Source organism: Haliotis cracherodii, unplaced genomic scaffold (genome assembly GCF_022045235.1).
Source record: "Haliotis cracherodii isolate W230 unplaced genomic scaffold, xgHalCrac1.p SCAF_16, whole genome shotgun sequence".
Classification (NCBI taxonomy): domain Eukaryota; kingdom Metazoa; phylum Mollusca; class Gastropoda; order Lepetellida; family Haliotidae; genus Haliotis; species Haliotis cracherodii.
In genome coordinates, this window is record NW_027266271.1 from 9,813,260 (window position 1) to 9,829,035 (window position 15,776).

General features: G+C 37.7%; 1 protein-coding gene across 5 annotated transcripts in view; it reads right to left on the bottom strand.

Annotated features, from left to right (window-relative positions):
- Nucleotides 1-15,776, bottom strand: part of LOC139463807 (uro-adherence factor A-like) — a 114,147-nt gene that overhangs the window by 16,598 nt on the left and 81,773 nt on the right. For all 5 annotated transcript variants that reach the window (XM_071245131.1, XM_071245127.1, XM_071245129.1 and 2 more), the window contains 2 exons: nucleotides 1,149-1,325; nucleotides 430-582 (listed from right to left, as the gene is read on the bottom strand). In XM_071245131.1, the coding sequence (XP_071101232.1) occupies nucleotides 430-582; nucleotides 1,149-1,325 (330 nt within the window). The remainder of the gene's footprint in view (nucleotides 1-429; nucleotides 583-1,148; nucleotides 1,326-15,776) is intronic.

Sequence of the window (15,776 nt, forward strand, 5' to 3'; positions counted from 1 at the left end):
TCGTGAGTTGGAATCACAGATTCACCCTGATTATGTATGTTTCTAAATTTGTCATCACCATACCCGTGCTCAAAGCTATCATTCAAGGAAGTGGTAGAGTCTGAGATCTGATCAACCAACATCAAGTTGCCACTGAAATACCTGTCCAAGAGGCATTAAACTAAACTCACTTACCCACCCACACACTCATGCACGATCTTCTGACTGTGGGTTAAACGTTAGAATCTAATATTTGCCCAGATTATGGTTCTTGACTTACCAGCACCATAACCGTCATCACAAGATTCACAGAAGTGAATAATAACTAAGACCGGTGTTACAATTAGACTTTACTCCCCCAGATTGTCAAGCAAATTAGCAAATCAAAAAGTGCAATGTTTTTCTTCACTTAATTTGATCCTATTGCAGCGCTGTCAGTGATATTCCTACCTCCTCGTTGTTGTTGGCGGCGGTGGCCACTTCGTTCTGCAGCTTGTGTAGGAACTGCTCGTTGACCTGAATCAACTCATGGAGGTTGGTGAACACCACTTCCAGCTGCTCACTGTTCAGCATGCCATTCTGCCTCATTGGTGTGTAGAATTCCTGCAAATAGAATAGATCAGGCTCCATAATCAAAAGATATATCAACACAGCAGAGTTAATCAATTCAGATATTATGAAACTGAAAAAGTCTTTGAAGGCTCTTATTCTTTCATGAATTGGTACACATGAAACCTCAAAATCTTAAAATTAATGCAAATCTTAAAATTAGATTAAAATCTACACCATAAGTCACTCAGTGAATGATTGAGTGATTTTGGTAAAATGCTGCTTTGAACAGTAGATAATTGCATGTCAGCCTTTTGAAGCAGCAAAGCCTAAAGTGATGCAGGTATGTGACTTCTACCTCTGTGTAAGACCTTCGAACAGGTATCATGCTGAGGAACCAATAATCATGATAATGGGCGAATGTTAAATTTGAATCAATGATCAAAGGATAATAGCATGCCGATTGTATGAACCTAGTGCCAAGAACCCTGCACAACGGGTTGCAGCGCCTTATACTGGGGCACGTGTCTCTTATCAGAAGTTGAGTTGCAGATGACATCATCATCATCATCATCATCATCATCATCATCATCATCATTGTCATCATCAACTGTACATACATCTCTAAGAATCTTCAGATCTCTTCCGTAGCTGATTTCAGTTTCCACTATTTCCTGAATTGTCTCCCTCCTCTCGCTGCGCATACTGAGACAGCAGGGGCACGGGGGAGGCACATCTTCATTGGGGGCCAGCTGAGGAGGCATTGCTCTGGGGTTGCAGTCAGGGCAAGGAATATTCTGAGAAAAACACAATTATTTTCACAATTAACCACAGAGGTATAATGATCCACGTTCAAAGGGGCCAGTTATTTCAGCCCAATAAACAGAAACATGACAACAAAATGGAATCAAGGGCCATGTTCACACATTCTGACCTGGACCTGGACTTGGGGACCTGAGTACCTGTTTTGTAATGTTACAAGAATTTCTAGAGATGACATCAAAACAAAAAGAAAAACTCATTGACTAATTGGTGCATTTGGACCTATTCTCTTCAAAAAACAGAATCTTATCCTTTTAATGTGTCATCCTATTAATAGCATGCACAACTCTATGTTTAACATTATTACTATTCGGTACAAGGTGATTTATTGTATGCAAGATATTGAGCAAATACCATCAAGTATGTTATAAGTGTTAGGACAAATATATGGGTTTGAGTTATCTCCCTTTTCAGCTACTCCAACCCATCTGAACTCGAGTACAATTCAGAGCCTAATTAGTACCTCTCCAGTTCAGCACCAACATTAGACTAACATGATTACCTATCTCAAAGTTTGTGTTTCCATCAAAAGAAATCCCTCATTGATTCTCCATTCTGGCAGCACAGCAAAGAGACGTACACAAAGACCTGTAAGATCAGGGGTGAAGCAGCATCTCATTTATCTTCTCCACAAACCCTAACATTAAATGGTAGCTTTGGAAACCATCCACGGCTGTAGATACAAACTAATTGCTGTTACAACCCTGATCTGCTTGACGTCAGTATCGACCACTTACCATATCCTTGTCACCTGTTAGGCCTTCAACGGAGGTGAAAATAAGTCCAGCCTCCCTGTAATAGCTAGGCCTGTATAATTACATAACGTGGAGCAACACTTGCAGTGACCAGACTGAGGCTTCTAAACAAAGTGAAACCAGTTCTTCCCGAGTGAAAAATCGACCAAGATAAACCTTACATGACTATTATACACATCAAAATGTCTGCTTCCACAACTGGAATGAACAGTTGTCTGATTCCATGACTGACAAAACAGAATTATTTTGTACAAATTAATCTTTTTGACCCATGCCCCAGTTCTTTCAAATCACTGATTAATACTTCCAAAGTAACATTAACACTTGATCTCAGCAAGTAATGTTTATCTTGCAAGGACCAGATGTTCTTGGCCATTTCCACGTGTGCATCTGCACCAAGATCAGACAACCTATTCACAGTTGCTGTTTCGCTCACGATGATGAGCAATGACACCTGGCAAGGCAATGTGTCAAGGATATGCAACCATGATGTTAACCCAATGGTCAGAAACCCCAACTTTGACACATATAACAAACACGCACTAAAAGGAACGATTAGGTCAAGGACAAAACATGTCCTTGTATTGGGAAAATGTCTTCCTGTGATTGAAGAGTTAAGAAGTGACAGTTGATGTGCGTCTGTGGAATTGTTCTGTCATCCCCTATTATCAATATAATTCTGCCCCAAGCCCAGTCCTGGCTCTTGGACATTGTTTCTAGCAGCTGTTCCTCAATTAATTTGGGTTGTATATTACCATTAGCACCATGCAATATCAAAACTGTTTGCTGTCATTGCCTTCATCAGCAGAACTGGGAATATCATCAGGGCTTATTGCTCTCATCATCAGCACCATTGCCAAGAACATCTGCAGAGCAGATTCCTCACAAACACATTACAGGCTTTGTGAAAACAATAAAGACATATTTGTCTCATTATAATCTATGACATATAACTTATTTCTTAATGAGGACAAAGATATAATAGGTTATTAGGAAGAGTTCAGCTGTCTACACTGGCAATCCTATTTCAGAGATGAACAGTCTCCTTGACTAATCTTCCATAGAGAATGACATTTCAAGGATACTGTACCATATGCTCAGTGGCTCAAGGACATTTGGTTTCATGTGGCATACACACTGCCCACACCAGGATTTTTTTAGAAGCTTCATCATGTAGATACTGAGGAAATCTATTTCATAGTATTATAGTACTCTCTCGAGAGAGAGACTTTCAGAACCTGTATAGTACAACCATTCTAAATGACCATGATATAGAGGGTGGGTATAGATGCAGCCCTAACTGTAATGCCTGACAGGCCACATAAGCCAGAAATATGGCTTGGGTTTAAATTGTCCAATTACAGAGAAACTCATTGTGCAAAGTTTGCCTCACTGAAGGATTACACACTGGTCGTTCTGGCTGCAACATTACATGAAATATTTGGTCTTTTACATTCACATAAGATCTCAACCAATTAGTTCTGTTAGTTCATATGCCAATGCCAAACTGGTCATAATGCCCTAATGTTTATAATGCCACACTGGTCATAATGCACTAATGTTTATAATGCCACATTGGTCATAATTGCCCTAATGTTTATAATGCCACACTGGTCATAATGCACTAATATTTATAATGCCACACTGGTCATAATGCACAAATGTTTATAATGCCAAACTGGTCATAATGCACTAATGTTTATAATGCCAAACTGGGCATAATCCCCTGATGTTTATAATGCCACACTGGTCATAATGCACTTATATTTATAATGCCACACTGGTCATAATGCACTAATGTTTATAATGTCACAATGTTTATAATGCCAAACTGGGCATAATGCACTAATGTTTATAATGCCAAACTGGTCATAATGCCCTAATGTTTATAATGCCACACTGGTCATAATGCACTAATGTTTATAATGTCACAATGTTTATAATGCCAAACTGGTCATAATGCACTAATGTTTATAATGTCACAATGTTTATAATGCCACAGTGGTCATAATGCCAGTTAAGCTTCCACTGAGCAGAGTTTGACGCTATTTGGAGGTTGATACTATACACATACACAATAAACCATAGACTAATCTAAGACCACAACACCTACACCTAATGAACTTCTTCATTTTAATGAAGACGGAAAGATTATACTTTCAAAGCTCTCTTCAATTGAACTTCTCCAAGGACTTTTGTGAAAATAGAAACTGAAACTGTCTGGAGTCACAGCACTTGACATTTAGCTCATTGTGGAACTGTTTGTTCAGAAATGTTCCGCTTAGATTTGAAACCAGTTGCAATTAGAAGTCCATGGTAAATTGAGAAACTCCTCGTGGATCTATTACCATGGTAATCCATGAATAAAACAGCCCTTCTGTTCAGGCCATCCTTGAACAAGTTACCTTTTCAAACCATTTAAAAACTAATTTATCTCATCTTAAATAGCCATTTCCACAAAAACACATGCTATGTGACCTTTATACAATCAACATGAATAATAAATTTACAAGCTTTACATATATGAACAAACAGTGTTCCAGCTGAGAAATACAAAGCATAGTTTGAGGCAATCCAAGGAACTGGGTCAGCCATACGTTGTCTTCATTGCCCCAATTCTCTAACCTGATTGTCTTTGACACTGTTCCTACAAAGAGGAAGTCAAAGGAAAGCGCCATAGGCAAAAGTTCTGATAATGATGATTCAGCTGGAAGTAATCAAATGGCAGGGACATGGTCATCTTAACTTTGCAATACTGTCTCGGAAATCCCATTACAAAGAAAATAATGTTGCTGCCTTGATCCTTGGCCTTTTGATGAGTTGACACACATCTTGTAAATGTCATAAATTGCCACAACCAGGAAATCCACTCAAGTCATATAATAACATTAGATCTACCTATGCGGTATTCACATAACATTAAATCTAGATAGGTGGTATTCACATAACATAAAATCTAGATAGGTGGTATTCACATAACATTAAATCTAGACAGGTGGTATTCACATAACATTAAATCTAGATATGTGGTATTCACATAATCACATAAGATCTAGATATGCAGTATTCACATAACATTAGATCAAGAATGTGGTATTCACATATTAGATCTACCTATGTGGTATTCACATAACATTAAACCTAGATATGTGGTATTCACAAAACATTAGATTTAGATTGTGGTATTCACATAATAACATTAGATCTACCTATGCGGTATTCACGTAACATTAAATCTAGATATGTGGTATTCATATAATAACATTAGATCTACCTATGCGGTATTCACATAGTGTTAGATCTAGATATGTGGTATTCACATAATAACATTAGATCTACCTATGTGGTATTCACATAACCATAAATCTAGATATGTGGTATTCACATAATGACATTAGATATACCTATGTGGTATTCAGATAATAACATTAGATCTAGTTGCATTCACATAACATAGGATCTATCTATGTGGTATTCACATAATAACGTTTGATCTTGTGGTATTTATATAACATGTCGTCTGTGATGTTTACATACCACATTCACAGTATAAAGTGCAAGCACCCACCAATCGACTTCTACACAAATCTGTAAGTCAGCACCTTGCTATAAACTATGCCTAAAAATGTGCTTAAAAGTCTGTATTATTGTGTGATTTTTTTCTCTCCAAGAAAATACAGCAGGGATGTATAATTGTGTACAAGCTGTTAAAATTGTTTTTTTACTTTCAACTTTTGAACTAAGTTTGTTGTGATATTTGGACAATGTGTATGTGTGATGTGTTGTCAGAACAAGTCCCGGTCTGTGTTTTACAAGCCAAACAAATAACAAACAGGACATTAAAAACATTTCCCCCCAAAACCTTTCAATCAAAGAGTTAATGATTTAGAAACCTATAATCAACATAATGACTTTCTTCTAATTGTTAGAATGTGCAACGAGAGATGTAGATCTCATTACAAAATTGCTCCAGTTCAGCAGATTTCAAATGCCGTTCCTGTTTCAAAACCAACTGTTCATTTCCTCTAGAGCGGTGATGACTCAACCAGCTGGGAATTCAGTCGCCAGACAAACCCAGAAAACATGACTCTTCACTCACTTAAATCAAATCAGAAACTAAGTGAAGTCTTTCTGATCACTCCTTCCAGTATTACCTAGATGAGACGACTTCATATTTGAATGTGTTTGATGTGGAATGAGATTACGATTTTGATATCATCTCTTATCCAAAAAAAGTCTTGTTTCCAATTTTGCACTTACTAATTTAGCTTTGCGCAAAATGAATATTGGTGTATTCGGGATATAGCTATTAATTAGAAGAATAATCATCCATTGACAGTTTGACATGTACACAGATGCTTTGAAAAGCTTCTAATAAATATGAATAACTCCCGCGTCACAATTATGCCAAAGGTGGATTAAAATCTAATAATTGTATGTAGTCTTAGGCTTAATGTCACATAAACTTCATGTTCACAAAAACAAATTAAATCCCTTATAACCAATATGATTTTCAGTATGTTACATACATTAAATGGGGCAAAGCTCTAGTCTCATGCCCATTTCCTACATGATAAAGGTTCAAAGGTAGAACAAAGTCTGATCAAGGACACAAGCTGAGCAACAAGAATATCCTAAAATACTTAAGTCACAAATTGATAACCAATGCCAAAGACCATTCCGTCTGGGTGAAGTGTATGACTCCTTTGTACGATTCCAGTTTCTGCCAAATTAGAACTGAGCTAGGAGAATCTGAAGCTGTTAGGGTCCTCTGATGGCAAGACAATCAGCTGTCACAGAATGTGGGCCTCAGATGTTCCAGTAATTGCAAGAAATATGGCCCGTGATTAGTCATTAGGGCCCGTTCCACAAAGCAATCTTAGCACTATGACTGCTGTAAGTCTATGTTTGCAGCATAGGAATCACGACCGTCTGAGAGGTACATTGCTTTGTTAAATGGTGCCCACCATGTGATATGTGGCATCGAATTTCAGAGAGTTTTTGTCAGTCCTTATGCAGGCAAAACATGAAGGTTGAAAACAAATGGTTTCATTTCTATTTTTGATACAACCATTGAAACTTGATTTTAGCTTACAATATCAAGCAGGTCATTAGTCAATCTAAACTTATTAAACTTCACAAGACTATAAATCTTCATTTATTTGCCATGTAACTGTATTTGAATTTAGAATGATTGGTCTGCATGAAGCCTGCAGTATTTCTGCTATCATATAGAGAGTATTTTTATCATTTTTCATCACAGAATCTAGCAATCTTATTGCCTAGTTGCTGTGTTGAACAGTCCCATCATGTGACAATTCAACTGGCTGGCTGATGTCACACAGTTAGACTTGACTTAGACACAACATATGCTTGTCACAATACAACTGGCCTTTTTGCACTATGAGTTACCGAACTGACAATTAGCCCTTTGGCTGCCACAAGATCAATCTGATTGTGACGGACAAATATTTCACAGAAACAAAGTCTTTGCTAATTGTGAACCGTAATGATAAATTTTGTACCTGTGTCAACAATATGGTGTACGCAATTTTACCGTCAGTCTCGCAGCATTCAAGTACATTTTCATATTAAATTCTTACATCCTGCTACTGGCATGTGTACCTCTTTGCATTTTCTGCCTCGGTTTAGACATTGTAATCAATACCAAGTGTGAAACTTAAACACTGTCTCTGTGTACTTAGAGTTATCAATGACTGATAAACTGGTATACATCATAAAACTGGAACAAGCAGACCAAGAAACTGTCATTCGAGGGATGACAGTTAAATTTGTTTGGACTGCCAATGAGTTGAGCCAAGTGCCCGTGTAACATGGTAGGAAGGCCTGAAGTGAAGCAAACACGTTAACCACTGAGGAAAGTGAGTGAGTGAGTGAGTATGGTTTTACGCCGCTTTTAGCAATATTCCAGCAATATCACGGCGGAGGACACCAGAAATGGGCTTCACACATTGTACCCATGTCAGGAATCAAACCCAGGTAATCGGCGTGACGAGCGAACGCTTTAACCACTAGGCTACCCGACCGCCCCAACCACTGAGGTGAATCACAGGAATCTGGCATGCAACTCTGCAGAGTGAATTGCAGCACCCACACCTTCACACAGGCCAGGAGCAGGCCGATCAGTATCTGTGGAACAGGGATAATTTCTTGCAGTTGGTACAACAGCCAGCCTACAACTTAGTCAGTCAGTCAGTCAGTGAGTGAGCAACAGGACCTGATCACTCAATCCTAAGTTGTGATTACAACAAGCATGGACTAGCAGGTATCTCTTCCACCCAAAAATCCCCTTGGTGAGGCACATTTAGAAAATAAATGCATCCAACAAACATTGAACTTTCTGCACTTACAATAATTACATGATCAAAATCATGATGAAAGGGCAAGGTCACCCAACCAGACAAACTTTCCACCGACATTTTAATTGGACGATTTGATCATTATTCCTGTCGGGCCATCCTATCAAACTACCTCCAGTTTCCCTTTTACTCTTCCGGCCACTTTGGCCATGTAGGGAGATTATATTGCAATCAAAACCTCATAAGGAGACTGGAATTGATTTGATAATGGAGACCATTCCTGTCCAATCCTACATGTCATATGGCCGGGCATAGCTTAGCATTAAACACCTAAAATAGATGCAACCAGTCTAAATACAGCCTGGCACGAGAGCCCTAAACCAAACTGACTTCATCCAGCATGCAGCATTTAGCCAAGTGCTCTTCTGTCTTCAGAGGCAGTTTGATGGCAAAGGCCAATGGAAATCATATGATTGAAAGCAATCTCACCTGATAAACATTTCATTCACCATACAATTTACAGCAATATTATTTCATAGGAATGTTTTAGGCTGGGTGTGCCTACTTTCTAATTTTCCGTTCAACTTCTGAGATTACTCAAAGAGGATGGAATTATAAATCACTTTTGTTCTGATGTTCTTGCAAAACAGATATGTCCAACTTCAATGTCCTACTTCAATGTCCAACTTCAAGGTCCTACTTCAATGTCCAACTTCAAGGTCCTACTTCAATGTCCAACTTCAAAGTCCTACTTCAATGTTCTACTTCAATGTCCAACTTCAAGGTCCTACTTCAAGGTCCTACTTCAAGGTCCTACTTCAACGTCCAACTTCAATGTCCTACTTCAATGTCCTACTTCAATGTCCAACTTCAATGTCCTACTTCAATGTCCAACTTCAAGGTCCTACTTCAATGTCCAACTTCAAGGTCCTACTTCAATGTCCAACTTCAATGGCCTACTTCAATGGCTTACAATCTGTCTAGCTTGATAAATCAATGACAACAACAAGCATGCAGTCTTCATTTAAAGCACTATTGGATGAAATGTGGCTCACTATTGGGCTAGACCTATTTCCATTATTTTGATAGGTTTGAAACCTGCTGTCAGAATTAAAGAAAGACAAAGTAATCAATTCTTGCTCAGGCCTCAATGGGAGCCGATTCCTACATCATACTGGGTTAATCAGTCAACAACAGAACAAATAAAATTACTCATTTACCTTTTATCTGCTGTTATATGTCAACAACTTATTCTCCTCTAAATGCAACCAATGTTTTCAAAAACAATTTTATTTCCTCTTGTAAGGATATTGTCTAAAAGCTTACTGTATCAGTTAGGTATTTTAGACTATTGTTGCAAGATATTGTTCATTAATAATATAACATATTCATTTCACAAATGATAATTACAATATTAGATATGTTTGATTTTCTGTTTCAGAAAAATATAAATCCATTTACGTTGATTTTATTTCACTTTTTGTGATTCAAACATGACTTATTAAAGCAGAATAAAAAAGCACTCAGTCTATTCTGAACTAAATTTGTCTGAAAATAGCCCAAAGTCTAAAAATAGGAAAAAAGGGTTGTTAAATCTCCAAGTATGTCGTCCTTATTAGATTTCAGAGATCTGTGTTACCTCTTGCGTATTCATTGATTGCACGATTGCACCCATAAAGGTGAAATCAGTCTAAAAATACCAGTGCTGTCAATGCCCCCACTTTCCTAAACAGTCATCTCACTTCCTCAAAACCTTTCCCTTCCAAAGATTACCCTCAGAGAGGCATTTTCCTGTTCTTCTGCGAGTTCTAAGGCAAGTTCAACAAGCGTAGTCTGTCTAGAAAACAATCTTTTGAACTGGAATATATGCTTTCAATATGCTGTGAGTCAACTCCTGATGGAATTAATGGACGCAAACTTAAATCAAGGTGGGGGAAGTGAATCAATATGTCAGACATGGTGGATTCTGGCTGAGTGTTTTTCTTGAGGGAAATTTGATTGATGTGTGGCACCGACTGATTAGGCACCATTGTGAAATGTAGACAGGCTGTATGGGAAGGGTATGAATCATCATCACCATCACCACCATCACCACCTCCACTATCATCATCATTATCATTACCACTATTAGCATCATGATCATCAATACTCTCATCATATCGTCACCATCTCATCATCATCATCATCATTGCCACTAGCATTATCATATCGTCATTACAACCTTCTTCTTCATCATCATCATCATCATCGTTGTCGTCATTGTCATCGTCGTCACTGTCATCATCGTCATCATCGTCAAAGTCATCGTCATAGTCATCGTCATCATCATAATAAATTGTCATCATCATCAAACAGCCCCATGTATTCATCCACAACCAATATGGTCACCACAGTTAAGGAACATTATCATCACATCTACCTCACAGTCAGTCCCTGTATGCTATTGCAAAGAGTTTCAAAGCGAGGTTCAGCCAGGGCCTGACACAGACAAGTTTACAAGCACATGAGTCACTGTCAAGGATGAGCATAAACCACCATTAAAACAAGAAACCTTTAGATTTGTTTTATCAAAATACACATGTTTCTTACAGACTAAAAGGATTTGTCAAAAAGATGTTTACATTCATTACATAATGAGTGTCTTTGTGCTGCTGCAAGAATCAAGCTATAACACCGATGGGGACGGCAGATTTAAATGTTCACGGGTCCTTGGCAGGACAAGGACAAGCCAACTTTTTCACCACCAGGCTCCCCCACTGCCCCTTATACACTAAATCCAAAAGTATAACATGCTTGCGGGAGGGACATAATGTTTTAGAGTGAGTGAGTGAATTGGTTTTACAGTATTCCAGTTACATCACGGCATGTCAGCCTGATGTGGGAGGAAAGCTTGAAGTGATGCAGGTCTCAGATTCCCACTTTGGTGAAACCCATGAGCACAGGTATGGTGCTGACACACCTAGGACCATAGTCGGGGTGAAAAGGGATTCGAACTCACAATAATAATGCTTCTGGGAACGCAACTCAGCAGAACGAACTGCAGTGCTTTAGACAACTGGGCCAACTGGGCCTTCAAATGTTTCAGAGAAATTGTAAATATCAGGGTTCATTTTCCTAATAACACCAAGACTACTTTGGTATATATAGTCAAGGGAAATCCTATTCCAAAATGAACAAATCTTGGCAGGGGTCACTGGAACACTCAATGCTCCAAGAACAGAACATCAGACAATGTTACAAGAAAATGAGATAGTTTTTATCAAGTCTCTCAAGTTCGGAAAAATCTACTCATTTAATCCACAACAAAGCATCTCGTTTAAATTCATGAGCTCAAAGCAACAGTGATCATTTATGGTAAACTGTGATGTGAAGGCCGTTTTTTCGATGCCCTATGGAACTCCCAACAAATCTATTGATGCTACAAGCATGCCTGATTCACAGCCATAGCTATAAAGAGTGATCTATTCTGGGGCTATTTGCTTGAATAATTGAAAACACCTTGATTGAACTCAACTTGTACACAGGTAAAGTAACGCACATTATGACCACTTGCTAAGTAGGAGATAAACGCAAATTAAAACACCTGCTGGGCTATTGGTAAGAGGCAATACTAAGTGATAATTAAAGATTATTAAATTCACTGTCACTGAGTTGTGTATTATAATAATAACAATATAAATCAGACCTTGACATACTTTATTTAATGGATGGCCGAAATTTTATGTGATTATTTTCTCATTGAAAATATTTAGCCATACTCTATACAATTATATAATGCATATCGATTTTTGTTTTACCAACATTTTTAACAATTACTATTTTCAACACAATGTAGAATTCATTTTCCTTGTCACAATAACCCCCCAAAATTAACAGGGCACATAAATTCTAAAGTTTGTCAAATTCATTTAATTAAACATAATATCCAAATGTTATTTTTGTTAAAACAAGTAAAAATGACCTTTTAAAATTAATTACAAATAGTGTTTTTCTCAATAAATATTCAAAATAATAAATATGCATTTCTATTTTTTTACCTTATTTCAGAATGAAACTAAACAAAACTGAACTTGATGCCGTAAAGGAAATTAAATGTAAAAAACACATCTATAGCAATACAAGTAAAAAAACCAGTTTATCACGTCTTACAAAAACAGAAAGCAGTTCATTAAGTATTCAATTATCCAACATATTCCTCCACAAACAATCAAAAACTTATCATATTGAAAAACTTTACCATTACACATTATTACTCATTAGTAGATAAAAATATACAACAGTAAAGACAACAACAGATTTGCAGCTAAAAGACTATAAAACAAACGGAACAAAAAATAAATTGAAACCATTCAATGAAAGCCAACAATAAGAACGTGACAAAGAAAGAAGATCCTCACCATATCTTTAGCAGTTATCATAATCCCCATGATAGAATATGGAAACAGATGTTAAGGTCCCCTACCAAGAATCAGAGAGAATGTTTCAGTTCTCTGTCCCTGGTCTCTTCACTCGGCAATGTGAGTCGGTATTGACAGAATTCTCGTAGCAACCTAGAAGCGCTGAACTGCCCAGCATTCAGATCGTGATGCTTCTGACGTCAGGTGTCGATTTGCTTCGGAACACATGCTGCCAATAGCTTCTGTCTCTATAGTCTTAACAATCAGCTTATTTTCTGATTGGTGCAGTCGGTGGGCTACGTGTGCTGGTCTTGTTGCTATTGACACAGCAGATGAAGAGGCTGTAGACACACTTTGTTCTAATTTCTCTGCATCAAGTGCTTTCATTGAGATACCGACATTTGTCGATTGGGGAGTTATGAAATCTTTGGCAGTTGTGTTGATTTTTTCTTCTTTTTAGGAATAAGAATATGAGTGGATTTGTGGAATGGCATTTGATTGAAATGAAAAGAAACCCTCAAGTTTGAGTGATTGAGTGATTGAGTGAGTGAGTGAGTGAGTGAGTGAGTGAGTGAGTGAGTGAGTGAGTTTTTCGGCGTGACAAGCGAACGCTTTAACCACTAGGCTACCCGACTGCCCCCCCCTTCAAGTTTGAAATAAGATTCACTTTACTAAAAATTTTAAATTTAATAAATTAGTAATATTTCTGATTAATGGCAGGATTTTACTTGAAGCAAAATACTGAGTCCCATATGTATACAGATTAATAATGACTGTGAATAATTTGCTGTGCAAAGTCCCATGGTAAACGAAAAAAATAGGGTTGTCTGAATCTTCAAAACCTATTCAGTTGTAGCCATGTGGCAAGCAAAGAACATTTTACAGTCCAATTTTCTTCACTCATTCAGTAAGATTTATTTCAAAAAATAAATCTCCATTCCTAATTAGTGTACGGCTTCACAAGTAAGATATACTTCTTACACTGCTGGTGAAGTAGACATACTGTAACCCCCTTGCATGTCAGAGAGGCCCTGGAAACCATTTCTCAAAGTCACATCACTCACAAATTGACATGTTGACTATAGCCCTAGAATTACATTACGGTGTTCAAAATCTTAGCCTGGTGAAAAGTCTATCTACACTGATATCATGGTGAATAAAAGTGAGCATTAGTGTTAATATTTTACACCACATTTAGTAGGGGACTCAAAAAATTGGCTTTACACATTGAACCTGTGTGGCAGGTCTTTGGCGAATGCTTTAACCAAGGCCCCAGGGTTGAATCAGTGAATAAGGCTTCACAATGGGACAGGAACATGGCAGTTTAAGGCCATTGCATTTCTTTCATTTAACAAGATCAGACAAGAGTAAGTGAATGTCATTTTATGCCTCAAAAATATTATAGCTTCATCTCGGGGCCTAAAGTGGTTGCCATAGGGGCCTATATGTCCCTGCTTTTCAACCCTTACTTTGAAGTGGAATAAAACTCAAAATGCATCACGCACACAAATACACTGCAGAGTTTTGAATTCTGTGGGAAATTTCTGTTCTGTGATAATCACCCACAGTCATCTTAGGCAAAGCAAAATTACTGAAAACGACCTCTGAAAATTACGTTCATCGTAAATATAGCTACTTTAGACAATCTTCAAAATCACCATTCACTGCTTTATTCTATGTATGTTTTGAAAGGTAAACATCAGATATTTTCTTGGAGAATTAAAATAAAAAAAGCACACCAGTGATCATGGGTATCGGTGACCATAACATAAAAACAAACAACAATACACAGATTGTGAGATTATTTCTGATTACTTATGGGACACGTATGATTATACCTCAATCAAAAAAAGTCCTCCTCTGTAAAATATACTTCAGCTGTCTGAGTAAACACAATTTTGTGAAAGTAACTCACCAGTACATTGTTGTACATATCTGTGACCAAACATGAGATGGGGGACCTGGGTATAGGTGAAAAATCACATTTTGACTCTTATTATATTTATTCATTGGGGGCCTAGTGGTTAAAGCGTTCGCTTGTGACACCGAACACCCCATTCGATTCCTGACATGGATACCATTTGTGAAGCCCATTTCTGGTGTCCCCCGCCATGATATTGCTTGAATATTGCTAAAAGCGGTGTAAAACCATATTCACTCACTCTTATCAAATTTTAAAACAACAGTATCCTCGGACCACAAAAATACAATTCATAACCTCATATTTAAATAACATAGCATCAAACATTTTGGGTCATTTTCTACAAAGTCCCATTTTCATATTCTGTTTATGTAATGATTGCAGTTTTCAGATGTTACGTCTGATCAACAGAGTGAGTGAGTGAGTGAGAATGGTTTTACGCCGCTTTTAGCAATATTCCAGCAATATCACGGCCGGGGACACCAGAAATGGGCTTCACACATTGTACCCATGTTGGGAATAGAACCTGGGTCTTCGTCGTTACGATCAAACGCTTTAACCTCTAGGCTACCTGACCGTCCCCTGATCAACAGAAAGTAGACTGAAATGTTTGCAAATATTGTTACAGTATACACATACTGTTTAGTACACTATGAACTAACGAGAGAAATATAATATATTTTTGTACATTCCGCCCACATAGAGATTTAGTAAACTGACATCAAACATCTTTCTTCATGACATCACAGCACACTTGTATCCTGGCACCCAAAAGGTCTCTTTTCTCCTGGTGGGTCATATTTGTTATTTTGTTTTTGGTGATGGTCGGGTGAATAAAAGCACACACAATCTGTCAGTCCTGCTGCTTACAGTTTCAATCAGTTTCATGCAGTGGATTACACTATGGATATTGAGTAACGTTCAATATCATATCATACAGAGATCTAGGTCACAAAATTTACGAAACTTTGGTTGGTTGGTTTGTTGTTTAACGTCGCATTCTGCAATATTCTAGCTACATGATGGCGGCCTG